General features: G+C 31.5%; 2 protein-coding genes across 2 annotated transcripts; both read left to right on the top strand.

The window, feature by feature from the left end:
- Positions 1–3128: 3128 nt before the first annotated feature.
- On the top strand, positions 3129–3824 carry LOC147815857 (uncharacterized). Its single transcript, XM_087156632.1, has one exon. The coding sequence runs from the start codon at positions 3129–3131 to the stop codon at positions 3822–3824; it is 696 nt and encodes a 231-aa protein (XP_087012758.1).
- Positions 3825–3968: 144 nt separating this feature from the next.
- Positions 3969–6266, top strand: LOC147815856 (uncharacterized). Its single transcript, XM_087156631.1, has one exon. The coding sequence runs from the start codon at positions 3969–3971 to the stop codon at positions 6264–6266; it is 2298 nt and encodes a 765-aa protein (XP_087012757.1).
- The last annotated feature ends 20355 nt before the right edge of the window (positions 6267–26621 follow it).

Below are 26621 nucleotides of genomic sequence, written 5' to 3'. Positions count from 1 at the left end.
TCCAATGAGGCGAACCGGGTTCGAATCCCAGTCAATATGAATTCCTCATCCGGCTTGCACAGACCGCTGTGCTGACGTGAAATATCCTCAGTGGTAGATGGATCATGGGTTAGAGTCCCTTTGCCGTCAAGATAACCGTGGGAGGTTCTCGTGGTCTTCCTCTCAATGTAACGCAGACGCGGGTTATTTCCATCAGAAAGTCCTCCACGAAGGCAAATTTTATCCCAATACTCGATCCAGGAGTTCCCTTGTCTTCTGGATTGAGTTCAAAATTACAAGTCTATGGAGTTGAATATTGTTGCACGCCTGTAATTAACCTAGTAACGAGATTACGTAAAAGGACTTAGTTGTCTCTGCATGGCAACACTTTAGTTAGTAGTCGTTTGTAAATAAAAGTAGATGTTGTTCTTTTTCAAAATATACTGAAGTTGTGTTTTAATTACGTTTACGAGAATTAATATCTGGTTCCGAAATACTCATACGAATCAGCGACTTGGAACTACGCCAAAAGTTTTTAACGAAACTATTACTATTGCGAACTTTTACTATTGCGAATTTTGATCTCCACGAAAGAAAAATGGCGACGAAAGAACAAGTGTCGCAATTGAAGCGGAAACGAAAAACTATTCGAAGCAACATAGCTCGTTTCTCAACTGAGATTGACAACATGACAGACGATACTTTGAATGAAGATATGGAATATGCGGTAAGTCGTTTAACAACTATTTTAAATGAAATGAAAACGATTGATAATGAAATCCATGTTCTTTTTACGGATGACGAATATGAAAATGACATTACCCAATGTGAAACTTATACAAAAAGTGCTGAGCGCGCAATTTTTAAAGCCCGAAAATACATCCAAAATAAACTATCGCCAACTATTAACGCTAACTATAATCTTAATTTGGGCACTGAAAATGCCAATTTGGCGACTAATTCGGTTACTAATCCATCACTTGCTGGTCAGATAACACCTGCTAGCCCAACGTACACAGTGAAACTACCGACGATTAAATTAGAACCATTTGGCGGTAATATTAAAAATTGGCAAAGTTTTTGGGAACAATTCCAATCTTCTGAAGACTCCAATCCAAACCTTTCAACTATTGACAAACATGTGTTCTTAAGAGGTTATTTGCAAGACGAACCAAGACGTTTAGTTGATGGTATCAGTATTGTTGCTGCCACTTATGAAACCACTAAAAAGCTACTAATGGATAGATATGGGGACAAAAATAGAATTATCCAAGCACATTAGGACTTTCTGGAAAATCTAACACCAGCAGGGGAGAGTGGGGTCAATTGTAACAGGGTACGATTGTAACAGAGCAAAAATTTCGAGTGTCGGGCTCTAGATTTGGTGGCGCACAAGGTGTATTTAATAAATATACATGTACACCCCTGATGGCAATCATTTTTATGTACTTTTGAAAGAGTTACATCACAAAAGATATTTTCACGCCATGCAAGTACTTTTTTTGGTATTAGAATATTATATTGTAACAAAGTAATTTTGTTTAAACAAATAAAAATTAGTAACCGAATATGTAAGTGGACACCTTAATTAACATTTCAATAAAAAAAAAGATTAGTTTTGCTAATTAACTAGCATTGTTTTTAACAAATGAAGCTGAAATGGCGTCTTGGGGCAAATTGTAACAATAAGTAAAGGGACGATTGTAACAGCTGAAAATAAATAATCTTATGTTTACAAACCATTACTTAAGTCTTTAAGAACCACCAATAGTTTCCTATATCATTTATATTATGTTGCATGTGCATTATTTTATTTGTCACCTTTCACAGCATAAATTAAAATTTTTAACCCCTTAAAGTTTAACCCTTTAGGTCTCTGCTCATAATTTTTTTTACTCCTAAAATATCATTACTATTTTGATCAATAAAGAAATATATCACAACTATGATACTATGCATAATTAACTATGTTTTAGTTGAATTTATGAACAGTTACAATTGACCCCGTAAGTGGAGACAATTGTAACAAGTGCTCGACTGTCAAAAATTGTTAATAACTAATATAATAACATTTAAAATTAGGTATTTTTTTTTCTAGTAGAGGATAGTCTACTTTACTCGTCTGTCAATTAATACTAATAATATATTGGATTTTTTGTTAGTTAAAAAAAGTTAAGTAAAAAATGTTACAATTGACCCCACTCTCCCCTACGCAACTCATCGGCAACAGCCTTAAATGAAACCTACATTGAATGTAATAGAAGATTGCAGGCCTTACGCGCACTTGGTGAGGACATTGACAGTTACGCTCGTGTATTAGCTCCAAAATTACTACGAGCGTTTCCAGACGACATTTGTAAACAGTGGATCATTCATGCTCAAAGAGAAAAATTGGCCGAAGGAAACATTACGAAAATGATGGAGTTCTTATCACAAGAAGTACAAGGAGCATTAACTACGTCAAAAATAAAAGGTGATGTTATTGAACCGTTTACTCCAACTACTGCCTTTAACGTAAATAATAAGTCCACTTCTGTACACAAGAAAAAGAATTATACCCCATTTTGCCCCTTTTGTACACCACGTATCCATTTGTTCATCTGCACTAAACACTGCTATCCAAAATAGTGAGGTTCACCACATCAACATACCTAAAACTAGCTTTACCTATTTACAAACTGCACGCGTGTATGTTACTGTCCCCACAGGTCTTACGAAGTTAACCCGATGCATTTTGGATGGAGGTAGCCAGACAAGCTCTGTCGATGCTAACCTCATTGACAAACTGAAACTCCCAATTGTAAGCACTGAGCAACTAAATATACATGTTTTTGAATCTCCCAGTACTTCACAAAACATGCGACGATGTGTGCAACTTTCACTTTCAAGTTTGTGGAACAAAAACTCTGTTTCTATAACAGCTTTCGAAAGTTCCAACAGATATATCTCACACCCTGCTGTCCCTGCGGACGTTGTTCGATTTGCTCGGAGCCGAAAACTAACACTTGCAGACCCTCCAGGAAACGACAACTTACCCATCGAATTGCTCATTGGTGGCGATTATTATTGGCATGTGGTCACTACGGAACACCCGATTAAAGTTACAGAATCTCTTGCCATAGTACCCTCAATTTTCGGATGGATTCTTAATGGGTCACGAACACACACCACCATCAAACATGATTCATCAGTTCACCATGTTTCTGTTCAAATTTCTGGTGATTGTTTGGACGACGAAGTGCGTTGCTTGTGAGTTAGATTGTATTGGCATCAAAGACACTCAAATTAGGAACAAGACTGTTCGAGAGAATGAAATTATGAGAGAATTTCACGAAACCTACCAAACTGAGGGAAATCGTAGAATTGTGTCTCTGCCTAGAAAGCCTACAACATCAATTTTGTCTACTAACATAGGTACTACCGAAGAACGCTTGAAGTCTCTCCAGAAGCGACTTGCATCTAATGATGCTATGAAGAAAAAATACGATAGTTGTATGCTAAACTACATTGTAGAAGGACACGTTGAAGTTTGTGAGCTTGAACCTTCAAATTCAAACACTGTATTTTACCAACCCCATCATGCTGTCAAAAAAGTGAAACTTAAGGAGACCAAATGGAGGATTGTTTTCGATGCATCATCACATGATCCAGGAATGCCTTCACTGAATGATACTTTAGAAATCGGTCCAAATCTTTTACCTGAAACGATTGGTTGTCTACTCAGACTGCGAATGCACAAATTTGCAGTCACAGGTGACGGAAAAAAGGCCTTTCTACAACTAAGCCTACATGAAAGAGATAGAGATTCCACAAGATTTTTCTGGTACAGACTAGCACAGGACTAAACTTACCCATCTTTCAAGGACGAAATAATTACTTACAGATTTACTCGTCTACCTTTCGGACTAGCATGCAGCCCCTTTTTGTTATGTGCTGCAACACGTGAAGTGGCTTCAAAGCACGTGAATGAATTCCCGATTACTGCTTCCATGATCGATAAACATCTTTACATGGACGATTTTGTTGCTAGTGTTGAAACAGAATCTGAAATCACCACACTGCATAAAGAAGTCAAAGAATTGATGCAATTGATTGAAATTCCAATGGAGAAATGGACTACAAACTCAAAAATGCTTCAGAACCAATTACGAGATCAAGATGAAGGATTCAAAACAACTGTTAAAGTTTTAGTCATAGAGTGGAATACAGAAACTGACACCCTCGGAAATACTTTTAAAACCTCTCTCTGCGCTGTTCAAGATAAACCACTTACAAAGAGATGGCTACTCCACTGTATTGCCAGCTTCTACGATCCTTTAGGACTGTTTTCTCCATTTGTAATCTTTGGAAAAATTCTGTTTCAAGACACATGGATTCTAGGAATTAAATGGGACGAAATACTGCACTCTAATTTGGCATTTTCATGGAATGCTGCTGTTGGAGAACTTGATGACGTTTGCTCCTTTCAAATTCCCCGATTTATAGGCGTTTCATCACACGTTCCCTTTACTATTCATGTGTTTTGCGACGCATCTGAACGAGCCTATGGAGCAGTTTTATACACAGTTAGTTCTCATGGTGATCAAGCAAACGTGCATTTAGTGTGTAGTCGCAACAGACTTGCACCTATCAAGAAAGTCACCTTGCCCCGCTTGGAACTGCTAGCGGCTCTGATGGGAGCTCGATTGTTGCGATACTTCTGTGCTGAATCTAATATTCCTATGTCCAATGCAATATTGTGGAGTGATTCCCAAGTAGTTTTGGGTTGGATTCGCAGTGACCCAAATAAATGGAAGACATTTGTTTGCAATCGAGTAACGGAAATTGTTTCTCATACTAATCCTTCCCAATGGAGACATTGCCCTGGAAAGGACAATCCTGGTGATATATTATCAAGAGGTACTTCACCATCAACGCTAAGACATCTAGAAATCTGGTGGCATGGTCCTAAGTGGTTGATCAAACCTGAAAACTGGCCTGATTCTAATAACACTTATGAAGACTACACTCACAACTTAGAATTAAAGAAGAAGAAAGTGCAGACTCTTTACACTGTCTCTACTGTGCCAATTATCAATGCTGGAAACTACAGCTCTTACTTTAAATTGTTACGCGTGACATCTTGGATTTTTCGCTTTATTCACAACTGCAAAACACAAGAAAAGATGGTTGGTGAATTGAATGCCACGGAACTGAATCAAGCTTGCAACTATTGGATACAAACCGTTCAGAAGGAATCTTTTCCTTTAGAATATGAAGCCTTGTCGAAATCAAAGTCACTTCCCAAGAACTCAAAAATAGAAAAACTCAACCCACTTTTTGACAACAACATAATACGTCTTGGAGACCGACTGCAATTTTCTGACTTATCAGAATCGGAAAAACACCCCATCTTATTGGAAGGTTCGCACCCTTTTACAAGCCTGCTCATACGCCACACACACTTAAAAATGCACCATCTAGGAGTTAGGATTGTGCTTTCTCAGCTTCGTTCTAAATGGTGGATATTAAGAGCAAGACAAGCCATTAAAAAGGTCATACACACTTGTCTTCCTTGCAAGATACTGAAGCAAAAGCGTGATGAACAGATAGAAGCTCCATTACCCGCTGAAAGAATTCAAAAGTCGACCCCATTTGAAGCAACTGGAATTGACTTTGCCGGACTCCTCTATGTTAAAAACGAAAAATTGGTTACAAAGGCCTACATAGTCATATTTACGTATGCTGTAACTCGAGCCATCCACTTGGAAGTAGTGTCTAATTTAAGCACTGATGTTTTCTTACTTGCGCTACAACGGTTCGTATCTCGACGTTCCCTTCCTCATACTGTGTACACAGATAACGCCACAACATTCGGCGCTGCAGACAAGGAGTTGAGGTCCTTGTGGAACATCATATCCTCTTCCAAAATACACCAGTTTTATGCTCATCACAACATGACATCGAAATTCATCGCCCCACGTGCGGCTTGGTGGGGAGGGTTTTGGGAGAGAATGATTGGTACTATCAAACAGTGTCTGCGGAAGACCCTTGGTAAAGCTTGCTTAGACACTACCAGTCTGGTCACGGTTCTATGCGATATCGAAGCCGCCGTGAACAGCAGACCAATTGTTCATGAATATGGTATTACAGACGATCCGGACGAAGCACTGACACCCTCTCACTTTCTGATAGGAAAACGACTCACAACTATCCCTTCTGTCCTATCGAGTTCAGACTCTGATTTAACACGCATATGGAGAAGTCGTCAACATTTAATGGACTCCTTTTGGAAAAGATGGCCGTAGGAGTATTTGATGGACTTGAAAACATTTCACCATGTAAAGATCCCATCTAAAGGTACTGTAATCCGGGTCGGAGATGTGGTCTTGTTGCAGGAGGACGTCAGACCTCGGCCCACCCGGAGGAAAGCACACGTCGAGTCAGTAATCTTGGGCCGTGACAACAAAGCCCGTACATGCATACTGCGTGTAAATGGAGGGACAATTTCCCGACCCATGCAGCTGGTCATCCCCCTGGAGGTTGACCAGGGCGGGGAGGATGTTGCACGCCTGTAATTAACCTAGTAACGAGATTAAGTAAAAGGACTTAGTTGTCTCTGCATGGCAACACTTTAGTTAGTAGTCGTTTGTAAATAAAGGTAGATGTTGTTCTTTTTCAAAATATACTGAAGTTGTGTTTTAATTACATTTACGAGAATTAATAAATATTAGTAGTCGTAAATCCAAAATTTGGATCGGCTGTTCAACGACGGTTATAAAATAAAATGAAATTGAACTTAGATATCGAAACCAACTAACATTTAATTAACTAATTAGTTATATGAATGAAAGAAAAATACGGTTTTAAAATCGTGGAAAGGTTTTAGATGACAAAAATTATATTGAGATTTTAGCTTTTCATTTAGTTATCATCAAAAAATTTTTTAAAAATGTCATTTATATGTTGCTTGACATAATTCATTTCCTGATAAAAACACATTTATTAATTTTTTATTCCTTGGTAAAAAAAATCTAATCAATTCAATGGGAAGTTTGAAATAAAAATTATGTTTTTATCATTCTACGCATTTTTGTTCAGTAAGATAGAATAAAATATTTATTTGACAAGCCTAATTAGAAATTCCGATGCAAATAGCTCAAAACAGTTCTAATGAAGACATTTAAAGTACTTTTAATCCCAAAGGCATTCATTTTAAATGTTAAATGCTATGAAACACATAGAGTGCTTATCTTGAGGAAACATGTTTGACAATATATTTAAATCAGATAAGTTGAAATATTGAGATAGATTTAATCAAGTAAATATGTATCATTAAAAATTATATCTTAATTTAAAATTTCCAGGTGATGCTTAATCAAATGATTTTTGAAATGCAGTTAGTTGCATTAATGGAAATCATTAATTTATTAATATGGAAACACTTCGATTAAAATGTCAGTAAGAAATAAATTGTCGCTTTAACATTTAGAATGTAATATTGACTTCGTATTATTTAGCGAGACAAAATCTCTCTTAATTTATACGCCCGCAACATTTCCATGTAAATTAATTTCTGATAAAGGAGTATTTGTAACTTTCTGTACACCGTACAAAAAAATTAGAACCCAACACTAACAATTATGGCAAATGTTTTGCACCAGAGTGGTGTAAAAGTTTTGCCATCATATCCTTACACATTTTTTTGGAATGTTCAGCATCGGAGAAATAGTACAATGCCCCTCCACCTGAAAAAACGGACCACTATGAATAACTTTTTATCTAATGATCGGATCGTTACGTTCCAGCACTCAATCCAGTTTGAGGGGTGATTTCAAACATGTTAATTATGTAGCACATACGAAATTTTAAGTTTCAAAATCACACACAAAAACATACTTTTTCTGAATAAACATACCATTTTTTCGATGGATTCGGATTTCTGACCCACAAATTATAAGTAGGAAATATAATAATAATCTAGGAATATAATAATAATCTAATCTAGGAATATAAAAATATAATAATAATCTAATCTAGGAATATAAAAATATAATAATAATCTAATCTAGGAATATAATAATATAATAATAATATAATTATAATCTAGGAAATATGGTCCTACTAGTTCGGGCGAAGTTCTGTATGTTTAATTTTAATTTTACTTTTCGAGTATTTCGCTATTTCTCAAAACTTTTAGATGTGGATGGAAGAATTTTTGCACCCAATTTTAAAATTGGTTCTTCCTGAAATAATTTCATGCGAAAAATACATATTAAATAAATACTTATTTATTTTTAATTATTTTGCTTAATAACAGTCGAAAATTTTTAAATTGCAAGCTATACAATTTTTACATCATTTTAAAGTATATGATTTTGCGAGGCAAAATACAATATTTGGGTGAAATCGGTCGAAAGGTTTCTGAGAAGATCGAGTTTTATATGTACGTCTTTTTCAAAATTTGATATCTCAGGAACTATTCAACAAATTTGACGCAAATTTTGTATTTTGCCATATAAATTTACGTACTTTGAAATGATGTAAGTAATTGTATACCTTACTATTCGAAAATTTTATCGACTATTAGTAAATAAATTTATTAAAAAATAATAAATATTTACTAAAATGTATTTTTTTCACGGAGATATTTTCGGATAAACGAATTTTTAAATTGTTTGCCAAATTTTTTCAACTCGCTTGAACTTCTCGAGACATGAAGAAGTACGAAAAAAGTAAAGTTAATATTAAGGGGTCAAAACTTTGGAGTGCTCTGCTTATCATACTATTGGGACCATATTTCTCAAATTGAAGCAACCCCCCTATATTTAAGGGATCAAAACTCCAAATCCATTGAAACAAAGTTGTATTTATTCAGCGAAAGAACGTTTTTGTGTATGATTTTGTAACTTAAAATATCGTCTGTACTAATTAATTAACATATTTGAAGCTACCCCCTCGAATCATTAATATTTAGAGCTAGAATGTGAAGATCCGATTATTAGATCAAAGGTTATTCAGAATTGTCAATTTTTTCCGTTCGCACACTGTACATAGAAATTTTTAAAGTGTAAGCTCATTATCTGTATAACTGATACATCAATGCTTAGAAATATCATATAAATTTCTATATATAAATAATTAAGTGGAAAATGGTATTACTCATTGTATTATAGTTGATTTAAAATTCTAAATTCCAATCGGTTTTACTTCTATATAATAGTTTAAAAAATATTTCAATAAAATAGTTTTTAATATAGTTTATTTTTTGAATATGTACTCACTCGTAAAGCTTTTATGATTCGAGGATTCTATAACTTATCTATGTGTACCTGTCTGCCATTGCAGGTGGCACGGCTTCGCTTAGAAATATGCAAAAGCAACTGGTAGTATTTAGAAGTTTGATATTCAAAATTCATTCTCATAATCTTTGTTATTCCATTAATCTTTAGTAATTATTTATACAGTTTTTAATGGAAATATTATTTTTATCAAATGAAGTTCCTTAAATAAAATGAAGATGTTGTTCAAATTATATTCATTAATTAGATTTGATAACAGAGAAAATTATCTTGTGTATGTAACAACTGCTGTGAAATTTTTCTATTCGATTAATATCATTCTCATGTACACATAAACGTAAAGTGAATAATGAAAAGTTATACATGATGAAATATAATCTCATTTCATATTTTTTTAAATCAATACATAATTAGGATCACAATTATGATAAACGCATATAGTTAACATAGAGAGAGTTTCAAAAAATAAGATATTAAAAAAATTATGTACATCTCGTAAATTAGAGGGAATTAGTATTTACCTGGGGTTAGAGTGAATAGCTTTTTTTTATTTTATGGTCAAATTTCTTTTGTGAGTTATCTTAGATTGGCAACATTGATGTACAGTGCTAAAAAAACAGTCCACCCTGAATAACTTTTAATCTAATGATTGGATTTTAGCGTTTTAGGACTCAATCTTAGTGCTTGAGGTGGTGAACTCAAATATGCTAATTAATAAGTGCAAACGATATTTTAAGTTGCGAAATCAGACACAAAAACGCACTTTTTCTGAATAAACATTCCTCTTTTTTGACTGATTCAGCTTTCTGACTTCCACAAAATAGAGAGAGTAGCCGCAATCTGTAATAGGTAGTCCCAATAATTTGTTCAGGGCAGTGCTCTAAAGTTTGGACCCCATATTGTTAGTTTTACTTCTTGCGAATTTTGCTGTATCTCGGGAACTTTTAAAGCGAATTGAAAATATTTTGCACTTCGTATTTTCGTATTTTTTACACTTCAATTTTTTACATTCGTTTTTACACTTCTTAAAAATCGTTTATCCAAACATAATTCCATTCAAGAAAATAACTTTTAGTAAATATTTATTATTTAATTTTATTTAAGAATGGTCAGAAAAATTTAGAATTTTGAGGTATAAAATTGTTTGCATCATTTTAGAGAATATAATTTTACATGGATAAATACAAAATTTGAGCAAAATCTTTTGAATAATTCCTGTGAAATTTAATTAAAAAAAATTACGACGCTTAAAATTCGGTTTTCCAAGAATTATTCAACCGATTTTGCTTAAAGTTGTATTTTGTCATGTAGAATTACGTACTTTAAAATAATGTCAGAAGTTGTACACTTTATTATTCAAATTTTTTCGACTATTCTTAAATAAATTTATAAAAATAATAAATATTCACTAAAAGTCATCTTTCGCATTGAGTTAGTTTGGAAAAAGTAATTTTATAATTGAGTGCAAAATGCTTGAAATTCACTTAAAAAGTGCGCAAAAAGTAAAATTAATATTAAGGGGGTCCAAACTTTGAAGCGCTCTTCTGACCAAACTACTGGGATCATATCTCCACGATTGATGGCTTACCCCAATATTTTGGGAATCAGAAATTTGAATCCATTGAAAAAGATATGTTTATTCAGAGAAAGTACGTTTTTGAGTCTGATTTTTTAACTTAAAATATCGTATGTACTTATTAATTAGTATATTTGAGATAACCACCTTGAACCATAAAGTTTGAGTCCTAGAAAGTGCAACTCCGATCATTACATCAAAAGTTATTTAGGTTGGTCCATTTTTTTTCTTCCTTTTTTTGAGCACTGTGTAATCAAAATCATGCATAATCAGAATATGAATACTTTAGTAAAAATTTGTAAATGAATACTTTGAAAGGGCAAAAGTAACTTTGAAATTTTCTCTTTACTCTTTTATTAATATGTTTTATATTTATAAAAATGCCTTATGTTTTATTGATGCTTTATGTTTGGTTGTTGTTTCTTACGACACTTGGGCAAGCGAAACACACCTGTTATTACCTTTTTTTTCGAATTGAGTAGGAAGGTGCACCTTTCATTTGACGAGATAGCACCGCAAGGGTGAAAGTACGTCTTTGCCCAAATCTTCCCGGACAGATGGCATCACCATTCGTGAGACAACTTAAACAACTTCAGCATAAACCTAAAAACGAAGAAAGTTCTCTACACATGCTTGAACTCATGGTACTTCTCAGTGACCTATCACAAGACTTTCGATTCCATTGATTTTACAAGCACGTATATCTCATGTACTGAGTGGGTCTTAGCGGTGTCGAGGATCGAACCCACTCTCTAATTATTGGGCTACCATGTCTGTTTTATGTTTTAAAAATGTTTCCTGTTTACTTATGATGCATTGCAATTATCATAATGCATTACTAATTAAAAGTTTATTATCAGTGAGAAATAAATCTCACCCAATCATACGCATTTAACATATCTGTAACTATTGTATTATATTTAACTATCAAGCAGTTTTCAATCCATAGCGTCGTAATTAATTTAAGAACTATTAATAACACTTTTTTTCTGTGTCAAGAGTTTCTTTTTTTAATAAAATCAATCAGAAAAGTTATCAAACCAAACTAAGCATCCAATTGATGTTCGGAAATACTTATGAAAAGAAAGAAATTCATCCGATATAATATTTTCCACTAAAAGTAATTACAGATATTTTCACTTTTTTTTCGGAGAAAATCCCAGAGAAACTCTCATGATAACCTTTGGATATTGCTTTAGCACAATTCATTGCAGTTAGCAGCCGTGAAAACGTTCCAATTAACCTTAGGCGATGTATTTGGTAACAGTTTATCGGTAACATAGAATTGCGGGAGCGTTTCTTATTGGTATCCAAGCATGACTCTTTTTTATTTTATATATATATTTATATATATATCTTAATATGCTCGAGACACATGCTTACTTGTTTAATATATCATCTCTACATTGTCAAAAGTAAAATTATCGAATTAAAAGGCGTTTGAGCTACACAGAGCTACTGAAAAACTTTTAAAAAATAATTAATGATATAAGTTTTATATACAAAAAAATTTATTCCTAAAATTCCACAATTAAATTTATGAACAAGTAATAGAATAAAATTAAAATCAAAAATTTGAAAATTCTGTAATCGGTATACTTTTATTTAAAATTTAAAATATTGAGTTTGTTTCTCTTTTAATTTATGATCAGTTAAGTTGCCAGTTCTGTAAATTAGAAGGATTATATCTACCCTAAAATGAATAGTATCGAATCGAGGAGACATATGCCACATCTATTATTTATTCACTCATTTATAAGATACATGATAAGTTAGTGACCTAATATTACAGCGAGATAAATACGGCAATAACTTACTTTACTCTAAATTACAACTTAGTATGAGCTAAATATGTACAGTAAAAATAATTCAGATCTGAAAAAATCTATTTGTGCATTATTATTTGAGCATTGTTTTCACTCAAAGAAATACAGCTAGCTGTTTTCTTAGAAGAAAAAGAAAAGAAAAAACCAAGTATCTGTAACCAACTTCAGAAAGAGTGATGACCGTTAAGTTCTCTAGAGTTGACCGTTAATTTATACTGCCAGTTCTCAAAGTCATACTTCTGACTCAAAGGCGTTTCGAAGAAAAAAGTCCAGGGCAATTAAATATATTTTTATAAATTGTGATTTACCGTTGCTTTTCTCTCAGAGTTAAGATAAAATTAAATATAAGAATAAAATATAAATTGATAAAGTTAATATTTTTTTATCGGATGCATACTAAATTAAAATAATTTCATAACCGAAACTGGAATCATGCAGTTTGATCATTTCATGATCAAACTGCATCGAATATATAATTAATACTAACCAATATAAATAGAAAAAAATTACTTCTAGTATTTTTGGTTTTTAAACAATCACTACTCGACAACTTCAACAACAATCCATATTAAACAATCCCTATTGTGACTGACCCTACCTGAAGATTTTTAAGACAATTCAATTCTGAGGTGTATTGTCTTTTTTTTTCAGTGATTAGACTGCAAGGCTACTGACTCAAAGGCGTTGTTTGATCATTGCCGATGCCCCGAAACATTTCTCTTACCCTGGTGACCACGAACAACGAATATCTTTTTCTAGCCCTACACTACTTCGCCCCGTTCCACTGTTCACCTTTTTTAAACAAACAAATCACCTTATTCTCACAAAACGCGAATCCATTGTGAGCAAAATGCTAATATACGGTTAGTGACCGCATGCTTTACGAAAAGATTATATATTGTATATATATATTGAGACTCCCGGTGGCTGAGTGGTAGCGCTTCCTGTGCCACAGGTCCTGGATTCGATTCTAGGGCCGTTCAAGGTTGACTCAGAATTTCATTCCTTCAGTGGGTCGATAAATGTGTACGAAGCATGGTTGGGAACTAAACACTGGGGGATTCGCGTTCGGCTGACAACTTAACCGGAACATCTACTCCTGCACCCCAGAGCCCAAGGTCAAGAAGACTGAGATGGGCACAGTAAGCCTTGGCCCTCTATGGGCCACTGAGTTTAGTTTATATATATTGAACTTAATCCAGAAGACGAGGGAGCTGTTGCAATAAGCATTGGGAGAAATTTTTCTTAATGTATGACTTTGTGATGGAACTTACCCCAATTTTCGTTACAGGGAGAGGAAAACCTTGAAAACCTCCGACTGTTTGCCTGACGGTAAGGAGACTCTAACCCATGATCCGTCTACAACTGAATAGGTTTTTACGTCAGTACTGTGGTCGGTGTGAGCCAGTTGTGGAATTCATGTCTTACCAGCCATCGGTGGGATTCGAAACCTAATCACCTCGGTGGAAGGCGAACGTTCTATCTCCTTATCCACTTCGGCTCAATCCGAACTATAAATCTTATTAACCAATAAATCTTAGGTGAATGATTTTTTTAAAATTTTCTCTTGGTACTAAAAAAAAGTTCAATCACCGCTGTTTTCAGTTTTTACGATAACGCTACATTTTGTTTTGCAGAGCAACAAATGTAAGATTTCAAAATGAAAAATCGCAGAAGAATTACGATATTTTTGTGCTTGCTCAGTCGGCCCAAAACTGTCCAATTATGACGAAGTGCTTAACATTTTAAAATCATTCAAAAGCTAAACTATGAACCGACACCAAGTTTATAAGTTGCATCTTAAATAAAGATACTGAGTAAAATAAAAATAAAACCATACGATCTGAATTATCTTCGCATCGTTTCCCGGAACGAAACAAAATTGTGCGCGTACAAATTATGTCAAATATTGAGAAATTGGTGTAGCTTTCGAATTTCGAAATTCTTAAAATTGAAAGAAACACTTAAAGACTCTGTGTGTATCTAAGCACTAAAAATAGCGGCAACTACAGTACTTCACATTAAAGTGAAGTAGTAAAACGCCCTACATAATTATTTTGAAAGAAGTGTTTCACTACAACAAACATTTTCTTCTACACTTCTTGGTGTAAAGTAGAAATCAATTATTCTGTTATGCAATAACAATAAAATGTATAATCACAGTAAATTGCGGCAATGGTTGAACAACTTTTTCGACTACTGAACCCTAAGTAATTAACCTTCTTTCGGCGGAACCCTGATTTCGTAACTTAATCAGTGGAATGAAGATTTTTCATCATTTTATCATTAATAATCTTAAATTAGGTTTTATGACCGGCAGTTAAATTCGCAGACTTCGTGCTATATCTAGAGTAATTATGAATTTGTTTTCGGAGTGTATATATAAGCTAAAAATGAATAAGTAAACCTCACTATGGTTTACTTCAAAATGAAAACTTAAAAGAATTGCTATAAACGTTCAAAATAACTATTAAATATAATCTTTATTGAAAAATTTAATTATTTTACTATGATTTAAGAAGCGCGAGAGGAAATACTACCAATGAAATATTTGATAACTGTAAATTCTTTTCATAATTTGTTCAGTATATTGTTGTTAAAAATATTATATTTTATTTCAAATATACCATTTCTACTTCATTGGTATATTACTTAAAGTAATTTTATAATGGCGACCCAAAAATTAAATAACTTGTTAATTATACTTTGGATCTAAGTATAATCAGAGGTTTCAAAACTCATCACTGGTTAAAAGAAAAAATAATAATTCTCGGAACTATTTTAACTGAATTTTAACCACGCATTCCCAGGTTTCCACAAAACACCATTTGGGAAACGGGAAAATATGATGCACTCAAAAGTAAGCATATATATTTTCACAATGCAAAACAAGGCTGGAAACATTCATTTAGGATGTACGTATGTGATATTTCTTAAAATAAATAGTAAACGAACACAAAGTATTTAATTCTAAATTGACAAAACTATCCTTGAAAGAAACGCGCTTAAAAGCAGCGGAATTTTCGAAAGAAGGAATAAATATAGCAATAAAGAAAACGAAGGAAATAAAAATTATTTGCTTTCCTTTATTCTTTTGTTTTATTATTTCCTTTGTTTTATCATTTCTTTTGTTTTCTTTATTGCTATATTCTTAAAATAAAATTAGTTTGTAAACGCAATGGATAGTCATTAAATAGTTAGTTATTAAAACACAATAGATCAAAGTGAAGATTAATATGAATTCGGACAAATCATAACAAAATCAAAGCGGATAGCAATTAAATGTCATATAATTATTTAATACTATCGACAGAATTTATGTTCACCATTTTATGAGAACATTATTATTTTTATTATTCAAATAAAATTATATATAGTTTTAATAAGAATTAATTTCTGTTTCTGCGGAATATTCAAAATCATTCTCCAATCACCTTGTTGTAAACAAAAAAAAAATGGTTCGTCTGACAATTGAAAAATATACGCCGAGGTCTGCAAATACAATCCATAAATTAAGTGAGCTTAATATAATAAGCTTTCGAATAGTTATCACGCCATAGCGTTTGCAATGAAAACATTCCTTAAGTTTTCCAATCTATTGGATATTCTGATCTCTACGATATTAAATAAATATTATATTAGTTTAAACATTTAATAAATTATTCCTAATATTTTGAGTTTTACATTTTATATTTACGAATTTTTTTTGTTAAATATATCTAGAATATTTTATATATACTAGGAGGCTTCTCCCCCTGCTCGCTGGCACTCACCAACCCCCGGAACTGCTTTCACAGTTCATTTCGGATTGCTTCGCAATCCAATGCTCGCTTTACTCGCTCATTGGATACGTTCTTAACGTCTAGTTTTTATATACTTTTTTGAATACTGAAGTTCCGAAAACTTTTCACTGTAGAAAATTCTAAACCTGTACATTTCAATATTAATTTGAAATTGCAAACAGTTCACATATTTTTCTTAATCACACTATTCTAAATTTCAGTTGTTGAGAAAAGTAACTGTTGTAAGTTTTGTTTTAAAGTCTTTCCCACCAGAGGGCTAAAGCCATGTGTTGTAAAACAATATGAAATAGTAGTCTGCCACTGAACGCCAGATGTAAAGCATCGGCTTTGACGAAGATAATTTTGTATTTTTTATTATCTGAAGGGCGCCACCTTAATAATATGGAATTTGTAAAATAAATGTATATATTTTCGATTGTTGATGAAGCCCATCATTTTGTGCTTTCATCAGTGTTCAGAAGCAGAACAACTATAAGTTTTTTATTTTATCACAAAAAAATAAAATGTATAGAAAACAAAGAAAAGAGTAAGAAAATGAGTATAGTCATAGAAAAAGTTAAAATTATTATATAGTATTTGTCAGTTAAAATAAAACTTTTTGTTTAAGTCATTGCTAACAATTCAAATTTCTCCGAGGCAATTCTAAAGTATAAATTAAGGTAGTGTTGTTAAGTTGAAACACAATATTTTTAGTTTTGATGTCAACAATACAATTCAATTTTTCTCAAAAACGATTGTTTCCATTATTAAGTTCAAAGTCAACAATTCAAATTTTTCTGAGGCAACTCTTAACCTCTAAATATTATTTTTTTATGCACACATTTCTAAATGTCAGTATTCAACCACAAAACAACTTTAAGTGCTCAAATTTAGCATGAAGTTGTAAAATGTAATGAAAGAGGGTCATTGCAATAATGAAAGTAGAAGTAAAGTTAGTACTGTAAAATTAAAACAGTATTTTTAATCAATGAGCCAAGTTCTTCAAGAAGCAGTTGTAGAAGTAGGTTGTTTATTTAAAACTTTTTATAGAATTTCTTTAAGAACACAATTGTTAATTTGGGCATTTGGCGATACAGCACTTTTAGAATTGAAGGATTTGTTACGTCAAGCGCTCAGGTATCATAATTTTGATCTAGTTGCGCTTCTATGTTATTTTGATTTATGTTGCTAAGTTAACTTTCAAAGAATTCTATGGCTGGCAACAGCATTTTTATTTTTTAAGTTGTTTATTTTTATTTCTTTTAGAATTCGTTATTTTTTTAGCGAAATGTTTTTTAACCTAACAGAATTCTTTGCCGACTGTTTTCTCTATGAATGAAGAAAATAAAGTAAATATTTAACTGTTTTGAAAAGAATCCTATTTAGTTGTACAAAGTACTTCGGCCAAATTTTGGGAGCCACGTAAGAGAATTATATATATTAGATCAGAAACACATCATTAAAAGGCAGAATGCTTTGGTGTTTTCAAAACAAAGCAAACGTTGCCACCGGCGGAAAAGAAATACAGCCAAAATTTGGGAGCCACGTAAGAGAATTATATATAATAGATTATATATGAATGAAATATGTATATTACTTATCTACTTGCAATCAGAGGTAGGTTTCCTGCGCTGTGTTTATATTTTATTATAACAAAACTTTATAATCATAAACAAATGTATAATATAATAAATATATATAATAAATATATTATATTATATAAATATAAATATATAATAAATATATTAGTATTTTGTATTAATACGAGAGAAAAATATTTCCTCAGAGAGTTATTCTTTAAAAATTATCTTTCGAGAGTATTCTTTAAAACTTATCATTCATAAATAAGAAAAAAATATCAGGGTTCATTTGTCTAGACGTTTGATTCGCAGCATTTGCTTCTGTCTTAATAAATTCAAAATTTCATTTTAAGCAATAGCTCATAAACTCAAAAATTATAAATAAGCTAATTAAAATTGCAAATAAGCTTATTTTATCTATATCACTAGATGAAATTTAGAATAATCAACATAAGTTATCAGAAAAGTAATAAATTTGATTTAATTTTAACTTATTTTTTTCGGTTAAAATTTTTAACTATATAATGCACTTATTTAGTTAGTTTTAAGTCAAAATTAAATCGCCATTGTGTTGGGGGAATACATATATAAAAGTCAAATGTCAAATACCAGTTTAATATAGAATTTCTTCAGTATACTATAATTTAATTTTTTTACGTAATACGCTCATTTATTAAATTTAGTGTGATTTAATGTACAGTTCGCAAAGAACAATTAATTATCCTGAATAAGTTTTGGTCCTTTGCGTAGTTTTAAACAAATAGTGCATGGAGGGAGGAAAATCTGGTAAAATTACTGTACTGTATATTATTAACATTTCTGGTAAAAAAAAAAAAAGCATTAATTTTGTAATAGAAGCTAAAACAGACGATATTTAAAACATTCATTTTTCAATTTTCGTGTTCGTATGGTAATAATTGAATGGAAATTCTGGTTTTCAAAATTATACTTCATATTACTTTGAAAATACTTCACATTTAGTAAAAAATACAAAACTAAAAAGTATATTTAACCAAAAATATGGTTTCGGTGCCATGTTTTAAGGTATCATCATAAAATTACTAAGTTTTACCATATTTTATAAATTTGCTGTTGTTGTTGTTTCTCATCCCCATGAGTCCATTCACCCTCAGGAAATCAAAAAACAAGACCGGGTCGCGCCAAAAATCCTCCTTTTCAAAATCCACGCAGCTAAAGGAGGTGGGCCGGGCTGGCTGCACTGGAGAAACATTTGTTGAAGGTGGGACAGATCTTTCTCTGTTGTTCATACTTCATGCACTTTATGTGACCACTGATGAATCTAGTGAACGCTATCTGATCGCCTCTATTACCTTTGAAGGTCAAACCACAACCCGGCTTATCCCCAGAGTATCAGATATGTAAGGGAGAGTCGGGTAGCCCAGCCCAGCGGGTACCCCCGCCCACTGTCAATTTCATATGTATAGAATATTTTTTCAAGTCAATGGGCCATCGGACATTAATTGTTATATTGAAAAAAGATTATTTTCAAAGTTTCAAGTATTTATGCAGCTGGTAACATGGTAAACAATTGTTTTGAAAATATTTTGAATACAGTAGTCTTGAAATTGAGAAAAATTGGTTGAATGTTTAGATTAAACTTCATTTTAATACTAAAAAAATAATTTTTTCTATACATACAGCATTAAAGTATGTAGTCTTAAGTTTAATTAGCACAAACAAAGAAGTTTATATGCGAAAAAGTTTTCGAGTAATTACAAATTTACAAAAAAATTGGATTTCGGGTAGCCCCGCTCACATGAATGTAGGGTATCACCGCCCAATTTTATTTCGTCGATAAATGTACGGTTGCAAAGATTATTATTCTATTGCTTCAAATTTGAATGTTATATGCCTTTTTAACAACAAATATATATTTTAATATTATATGAAACATAAATTTATGTATCCAAAAATGCAAATTAAATATTTTTAAAATGTAATTGATATATCCAAATTAAATTTAATATCAAGAAATCATAAATATCATGATAAGCTATTCGCTTACTTATTTATTTTCACTTATTTGCGAACGAATCAGTCTACAGAAGCATTTGAAAGTAATCAAAATACAAAGTAAATTTGTAATTTTTTATGAAGTATTTTATATTAAGTTTATAAGAAGAGATCAACCAAATAAGTTTATATTGAAAAAAAAAGTATTGTTATTAATTATTGTTACTTAAATTAAATTATTTTCGTTAAATAGTTAATATAAATTTATATTAATATTATAAATTATTAATATATATTAATAATGATAAAAAGTATGACATTTGTTGTTATTAAATGATAGAATTCACTAAAAGTATATAAATATGTAATAAATAAAATAATTTTGTGATAAAAATGATAAATGAGGTTTATCTATTGTCAATACATTAGTCATTCTCACTTACACCTGAAAAAAACAGTCAAAAAACATAATTTTTATAACGGAGCGGGGCTACCCGACACATTTTGAAAAGAGCTGAAAAACATGTTTTTTTTTAATTTTGATTTTTCTAAGTTAAACTATTCTTTTTTTGGTTTATTCTTTTTGCATTATTTAATTAGATGATAAAACAATAGAAACATACAAAAATATTGATTAATACTCAATATTATACAGAAATATAAGCAATACTCCTTAAGTGAGCGGGGCTACCCGACTCTCCCCTACTGGGGGAGTATTCCAGACTAGTTGGACACCTTGCTTTCTAATGGAGTCAATTTCCCAGGATGTGAGAGCCAAACTTTCCGGCAGAGGTTCATTTGTGCCAAGTTTAGCCATGAGTCAGCGATCTCATTCTCGTACAGACCAACGTGGGACGGAATCCACTGCAAATAAATATCCCGCTTCACGGAAAGTTTACTGAGAAGTTGTAAGATTGCCGTTCCAGCCCTATCTCCCACTTTGGGCCATGCACTCAAATATTGGATAGAGCTTCTACTATCTGTTGGGATCCAGATAGGGTCTAGCAGCGAATCCTCTTCAATCGCGTGCAGTTATAAATTTTATCACATATTATAAAACCATATTTTATTGATATTTTTTTTTCTTCAAAAATCAGTACCAAAGCACTCGCTTAAAAATTTCTGTTTTTCGATGTTCCCATTAAACAAAATAGGTACATTTTATCACATACTTGACATTTTAAAGTTTTATCATATTTTAGTAGTTTTGACAATAATTTTTGTCTCAGTGTATATTTAAAGTATAAAGAATGAAGTCGTTAATTTAAAATTTGATTTCTCAGGAAAAAGTTGACCAATTTTGCCAGAATTTTGTATTTTTCCTCATAAAATTACATTTTTTAAAATATTTAAATTTACCAGACTTCATTTTTTTAACTACTATTAAGTAAAATAATAAAAAAATAAGAAATGAATTTTATTATTTTCTTGCATAGAGTTATCTTTTTCTCGACGAATTTTACCATTGAGTGCAAAAACTTTTGAATTCACTTAAAAAATTCGAGACATTGCGAAAAACGCATGGATTGAAATTTCATTAAAGGGACCATATTAAGTACCCCCTATATTTTGAGGGTCAGAAAGCGAAATCCACTGAAAAAAGGATTATTCTTATTCTAATAAAGTACCATTTAAAATAACTCCTACACTATTTAATTAGCACTCTTCAATGATGAAAATCCTATTATTAGAAGCTATTCTGGGTGATTCGTTTTTAATTTTGTCATAAAATTTTATTTTTTATTTTTCACTCACTCTAGGTTACGAAAATTTTATTTTATACTTATTGTTTTAAAAATTTAAACATAATAATTAATTTCCTATATTTTTGTTAGTGTTTCGCTTTTAATATTGTCATAAAATTTTATTTTTTTATTTATTTATGTATTTATTTATTTTTTATTTTTTACTCACTCTAGGTTACAAAAATTTTATTCAATACTCATTTTTTTAAAATTTAAACATAATTCATTTTTTATATTTTTGTTATTGTGTGATACCGACAAAAATTCCGATACTAAACACATCTACCTTGATACTTTGCAGAACATTAGTTGCTTAACCAACTCTGCTGGATAGTCTTAGAGTTAGGCTTGACATTCATTATCTCTTAACTAATCTATGAACATCATGTGAGCTACTTGTGTTTGCAATTCTAAACGTAAACCCTAAATGATAACCTGTTAAGCAGTATTTTGTTTTCTCTTTCGTAGAGGAAAAAGCAAAGAAGTATACTCAGCAAAATAGTATACTTTTTGTCTGTCATATTTTCAATGAGTTTTTTAATTTTAGTGGTAATGTTCTAAGGTAACAGGTTAATCTTATAACAGAAATCTTATTCGCATAAGCAAAAATGTATTGCCTTTAGCTAATTGACATAATTCAAACGTACCAAAAAACCTTAACGGTGGACCAGCAATATCTCCCAGGAAACATTTCGAAACCTCATTGTTTTGGGGATCAGATCTAGTTTGGACTAATCTGAAGACTAATCTAGTTTCAAACAATTCCATTTTATAAGCGTGCAACAAAATGTTTCTTTATTTACACATTGAATACATTTCGATATAGCAATTGAAAATAAATTTTATAAGTCGGAAGATACTCAGGTTTTTATCTGTTTTTCTTTCTTTCTTCTTTTAAAATTTTATTTTTCAATTTTAAACAGAATGATGAAAACTTGCAAAGCTCTGAAGGATTTACAGTGGACTACTAGCTCATGAAAAACACGTTGAATATTTTCAAATAGGAGTTAATTTCGGTAAAATATGAGTAATTTTCGGTAGTAGAATATCTTTGGAACTATCTTTTATAGGGTGACCCGGGGTAATTCACGATCACTCTGTTTCTGGGGTAAATAATGATCACCTAAGTTATATTTAAAAAAAAAATTTTTTTTTTAAATTTGAGACATGGACAAGAATGCTTGTACACTTTACTAAAATATAACTACATTTACTTAATAATAGCTTTTTGTTTTATCTAACAAAATAAGTATCTTTTAAACTGCTTTCTGTATTTTCAATTTCAAAGATGGGTTTCAAAATGTGCACATTTCTGCAAAGATCCCCCTCCTTCTCTTAATAATAAATATTTTGAGTTACTTTATATTTCTTTTATATAAAAATAGTGTAAGCTTTTGTTTTATTGTTTCACATCTACTGTAAACATTATAATTGATTATAGAAAACTGTATCAAATGTTGCCCCCTACAGATGGGGTAATTATTGATCACTGGGGTAATTCCTGATCACTGTCATTTCTTCTTATAAATAGTATATAAAATAGCTAATAAATAGCTAATTGTCTCTTCTTAAATAACAGTTCATATTTATTAAGTGGAACAACTATAAAATATATTTTAACTATCATCACAAAATTTGTTTTTAACGGTATACAAGACTGTATTCTGATTTGCACCATTTCTGGTTCGTCATACCTTGCTTCTATCTTAATTTTATGTGTGTACATTGTTAGAATAATTTTTAAGTTTATAAATTAGCTTAGTATAAATATGGTGAGAAATTATTAGCCTAAAAAGGATACTAAGCTTCTAGAAAGCAAAATTAGTTAATTTCTTTTAATGATTAAAAATGAAAATTTCAATGTGAGAGCTGCTGCCAGAGCTGTTGAGTTGACATACCTTACTTTACTTTACACTTTCACTTAATGAAGTTAAAAAATCCAGGAAAAGTAATCCATGAGGGAACTCTCTTATATTTCAGCAGAACATGAGAATGAGTTGGCTGATTGCCTAAAATGTATGGCATGATGCAAAGATTTTTTGCAATTTAAAGTGTTAATCTTTCTTCTTGCTTTTAAATAAATAGTTTTATTAGCTGCTTAAACATATCTTTTTGGTTTATTTGTTTGATCTTGATGTCTTATTTGTTAATTACCATTATATAATTATTTTTAAACAGCCCCTTTACAATAAAAACTGGTGATCAGTAATTACCCCAGAAGTGATCAGGAATTACCCCAGAAATGATCAAGACCCGGGGTAATTCCTGATCACTAAAAATTCAAAATCTTTTAAATTCTAATTAGATTTTCAAACAAAAGAAGGAGGCATAGGACTCATCTCATATAGCCTCAAACTTCCAGTAAATATTAAAATTCTATCTTGAATAGTTTTTTCACAAAATAGATGTTTGCATTTTTTGATCAAGAATTACCCCGGGTCACCCTACTTGTTTTCGATTTATATGTGTTGCATAACTGTTGATATTATCTTATAACATGAATAGTGTACTTTTCTTTGAATTGGAGTAAAATATTTAAAAAAAAAGGATTAGATTTTATTATACAGTGCGAAAGAAAGCGATTCACCTTGAATAACTTTTGATTTAATGATTAGATTTTCACTTACTAGGACTGATTCTTAAATGCTCATGGATGTGACCTCAGATATACAAATTAATTAATGCAGGTCATATTTATAATTTCGGAATCAGATGCAAAAACTTATTTTCGCTACACATGCCTTTTTTAATGAATTAGAATTTTTTGAACTCAAAATACTGCTATGGATGAAAACTTATCAGTGACAAGAACTGGAGTAGGAAACAATACCATAAAATCAGAGATCCTAAATATAAAGAAAATATGAAGATACTTTCTAAAGTAAACAAAAGAACCAGACAGGTAAAATGAAAACATTAGGATGATAAATAGAGTTTCTTTGCTTAGAAGATAATTTAATATGTAACATGGAAGAAGCATTAAAAAATGATCCACAAACCAACAGACCCCTGAAAACAGACAATAAAGCCGTTTCTGACACTATGGCAAAATTCACTCTAAAGAAGAATTGTGACAGAACTAATAAAAAATATGTAAATTACAAAATTGTGGAGTTTAAACAAAACCGTTACCAACAGTATGTTGACAATTTTTTCCAACGAACAGTCATTTCTCCCCCGATAAATAAACTAGATTTCACATACATTATTGGCATTAAAACCTAGGGATTTTGATAAATTTTGTGCCAATTTGGACTTGAATATATTGGACAAATTAAATGCGCCCTTGAATTTCTACTTAAAGTGCATGAAAGATGTGTCCAAGATAAGGATACTAACTAAACTTCTGTCACCCTACACAGTTGTAATTCATATTTAAGGTTTAATTTTTCTTATACTAAAGTCATTCAACACTGCTTTTCACCTTCCGAGTTTGATTTTTGGAGTCATATATTTTGAGAAATTCTAATAGTTCAGTAAATGAACTTTCAAGTCTCCCTCTGTTTCCCCATATTTAGAAGTCCATTTTAATTTAATCTGTTGCACCCTGGGGTTCCCACGGAAAATCCTCATATCTGCTTCTTATTATTTCCTTCCTTGAACTTTTTATCTCTATTGATCAAACCAATTTACCTGTGTTTGCCTCTTTACATCCGTGCCATGATTTGACGTTTAGACACTGAGAAAAGTTTTTGTTAATATAACTGAAACTATAGTATATAAATTTTTGTATTTCCATTTGTGTTTTGTTTACGTTGTATTTTGCTTTAGTCAACATGATGATATTCAAGAAGAAAAATGCAATAAAATAAAATCATACATTAAGAAGCTGCAATCTAAGAAAGCCGCTAGTTACGACAAATTCAAAAACCGAATGTTGAAATCACCACCCGACAATTACATAAATCTTATCGTTGACTTGTTTAATGCCTTTCTAAAGAAGATTGATTACCCCAACATCTGGAAAGTAGTGTCAATCATACTCATTCCACAGCCTGGCAAAGAACCAACAATGCCTACCTATCGTCGTCCAATCAGCTCAATCAATAAGATCCTTGAAAAAGTAATCTATGTTAGAATCACCCCTTACTTTCGTGTTCTACCAGCCAAGCAGTTTGTTTTCTGACAAGATTTCAGCAAAACAAAATGATTTTTAAGAATATCATATTACATTGGAAGAGATCTCCAGAATAGGGAAAGTTCTGCACTGCTAATGATATATATTTAAAAAACGTTTGATCATATACGGGCTCAAAGGAGTGGTTTTCAAACTAATCAAACTTGAATTCCATCCGGGTTTGATAAAAACCATTCTAAAAGTCTTATCTGGAGGGTTTTTCTTTAAATTGAATGAAAAAAAGTATTGATCGAAAGTTTAAGGCATTATAGTTGGCGTGCCTCAGGATGGCACGATGAAGCTCATTTTATATGTACTATATATTTTTGATTTTCATGGTGACCTTGAGACATCAATGCAAAATAAAAATAATAAAAAGAAAGAAAGAAAAGAAAATCGTAACCAACAACTAAGAAATTACAAGAAAAACTAAAGGACATGGAGCTGACTGGTGTTTCGAAGTAAACGTTCAGAAATCTCAACTACTTGTTGTTGAAAAAGAAGCATGATATAGAGCACCGCAATCAACTAGCGTTTTCCAACTGCACAATACCGAGAGTGGAAAAAACCTTCTTTCTTCAAAATTCGTTAAAGCAGATTCTTTATTAAACATATTTTTCATACTTCTCTCCATTATTTCATATTAAGTTTGGTCAAAACAAGCGTTAACATTCTATTGAAAATTTTAATAATTTACAGTTGCGAAAATACAGCATGGAAAGCCGGTGTCTTTTTCTAAGTGAAAAGGTGAAATATTCCAA

Source organism: Parasteatoda tepidariorum, chromosome 2 (assembly GCF_982258835.1).
Source record: "Parasteatoda tepidariorum strain Cologne lab strain chromosome 2, Ptep-v5.0, whole genome shotgun sequence".
NCBI classification, from domain to species: Eukaryota; Metazoa; Arthropoda; class Arachnida; order Araneae; family Theridiidae; genus Parasteatoda; species Parasteatoda tepidariorum.
The sequence above is the reverse complement of the archived record's forward strand: the minus strand, read 5'-3'. Positions and strand labels throughout refer to the sequence as shown.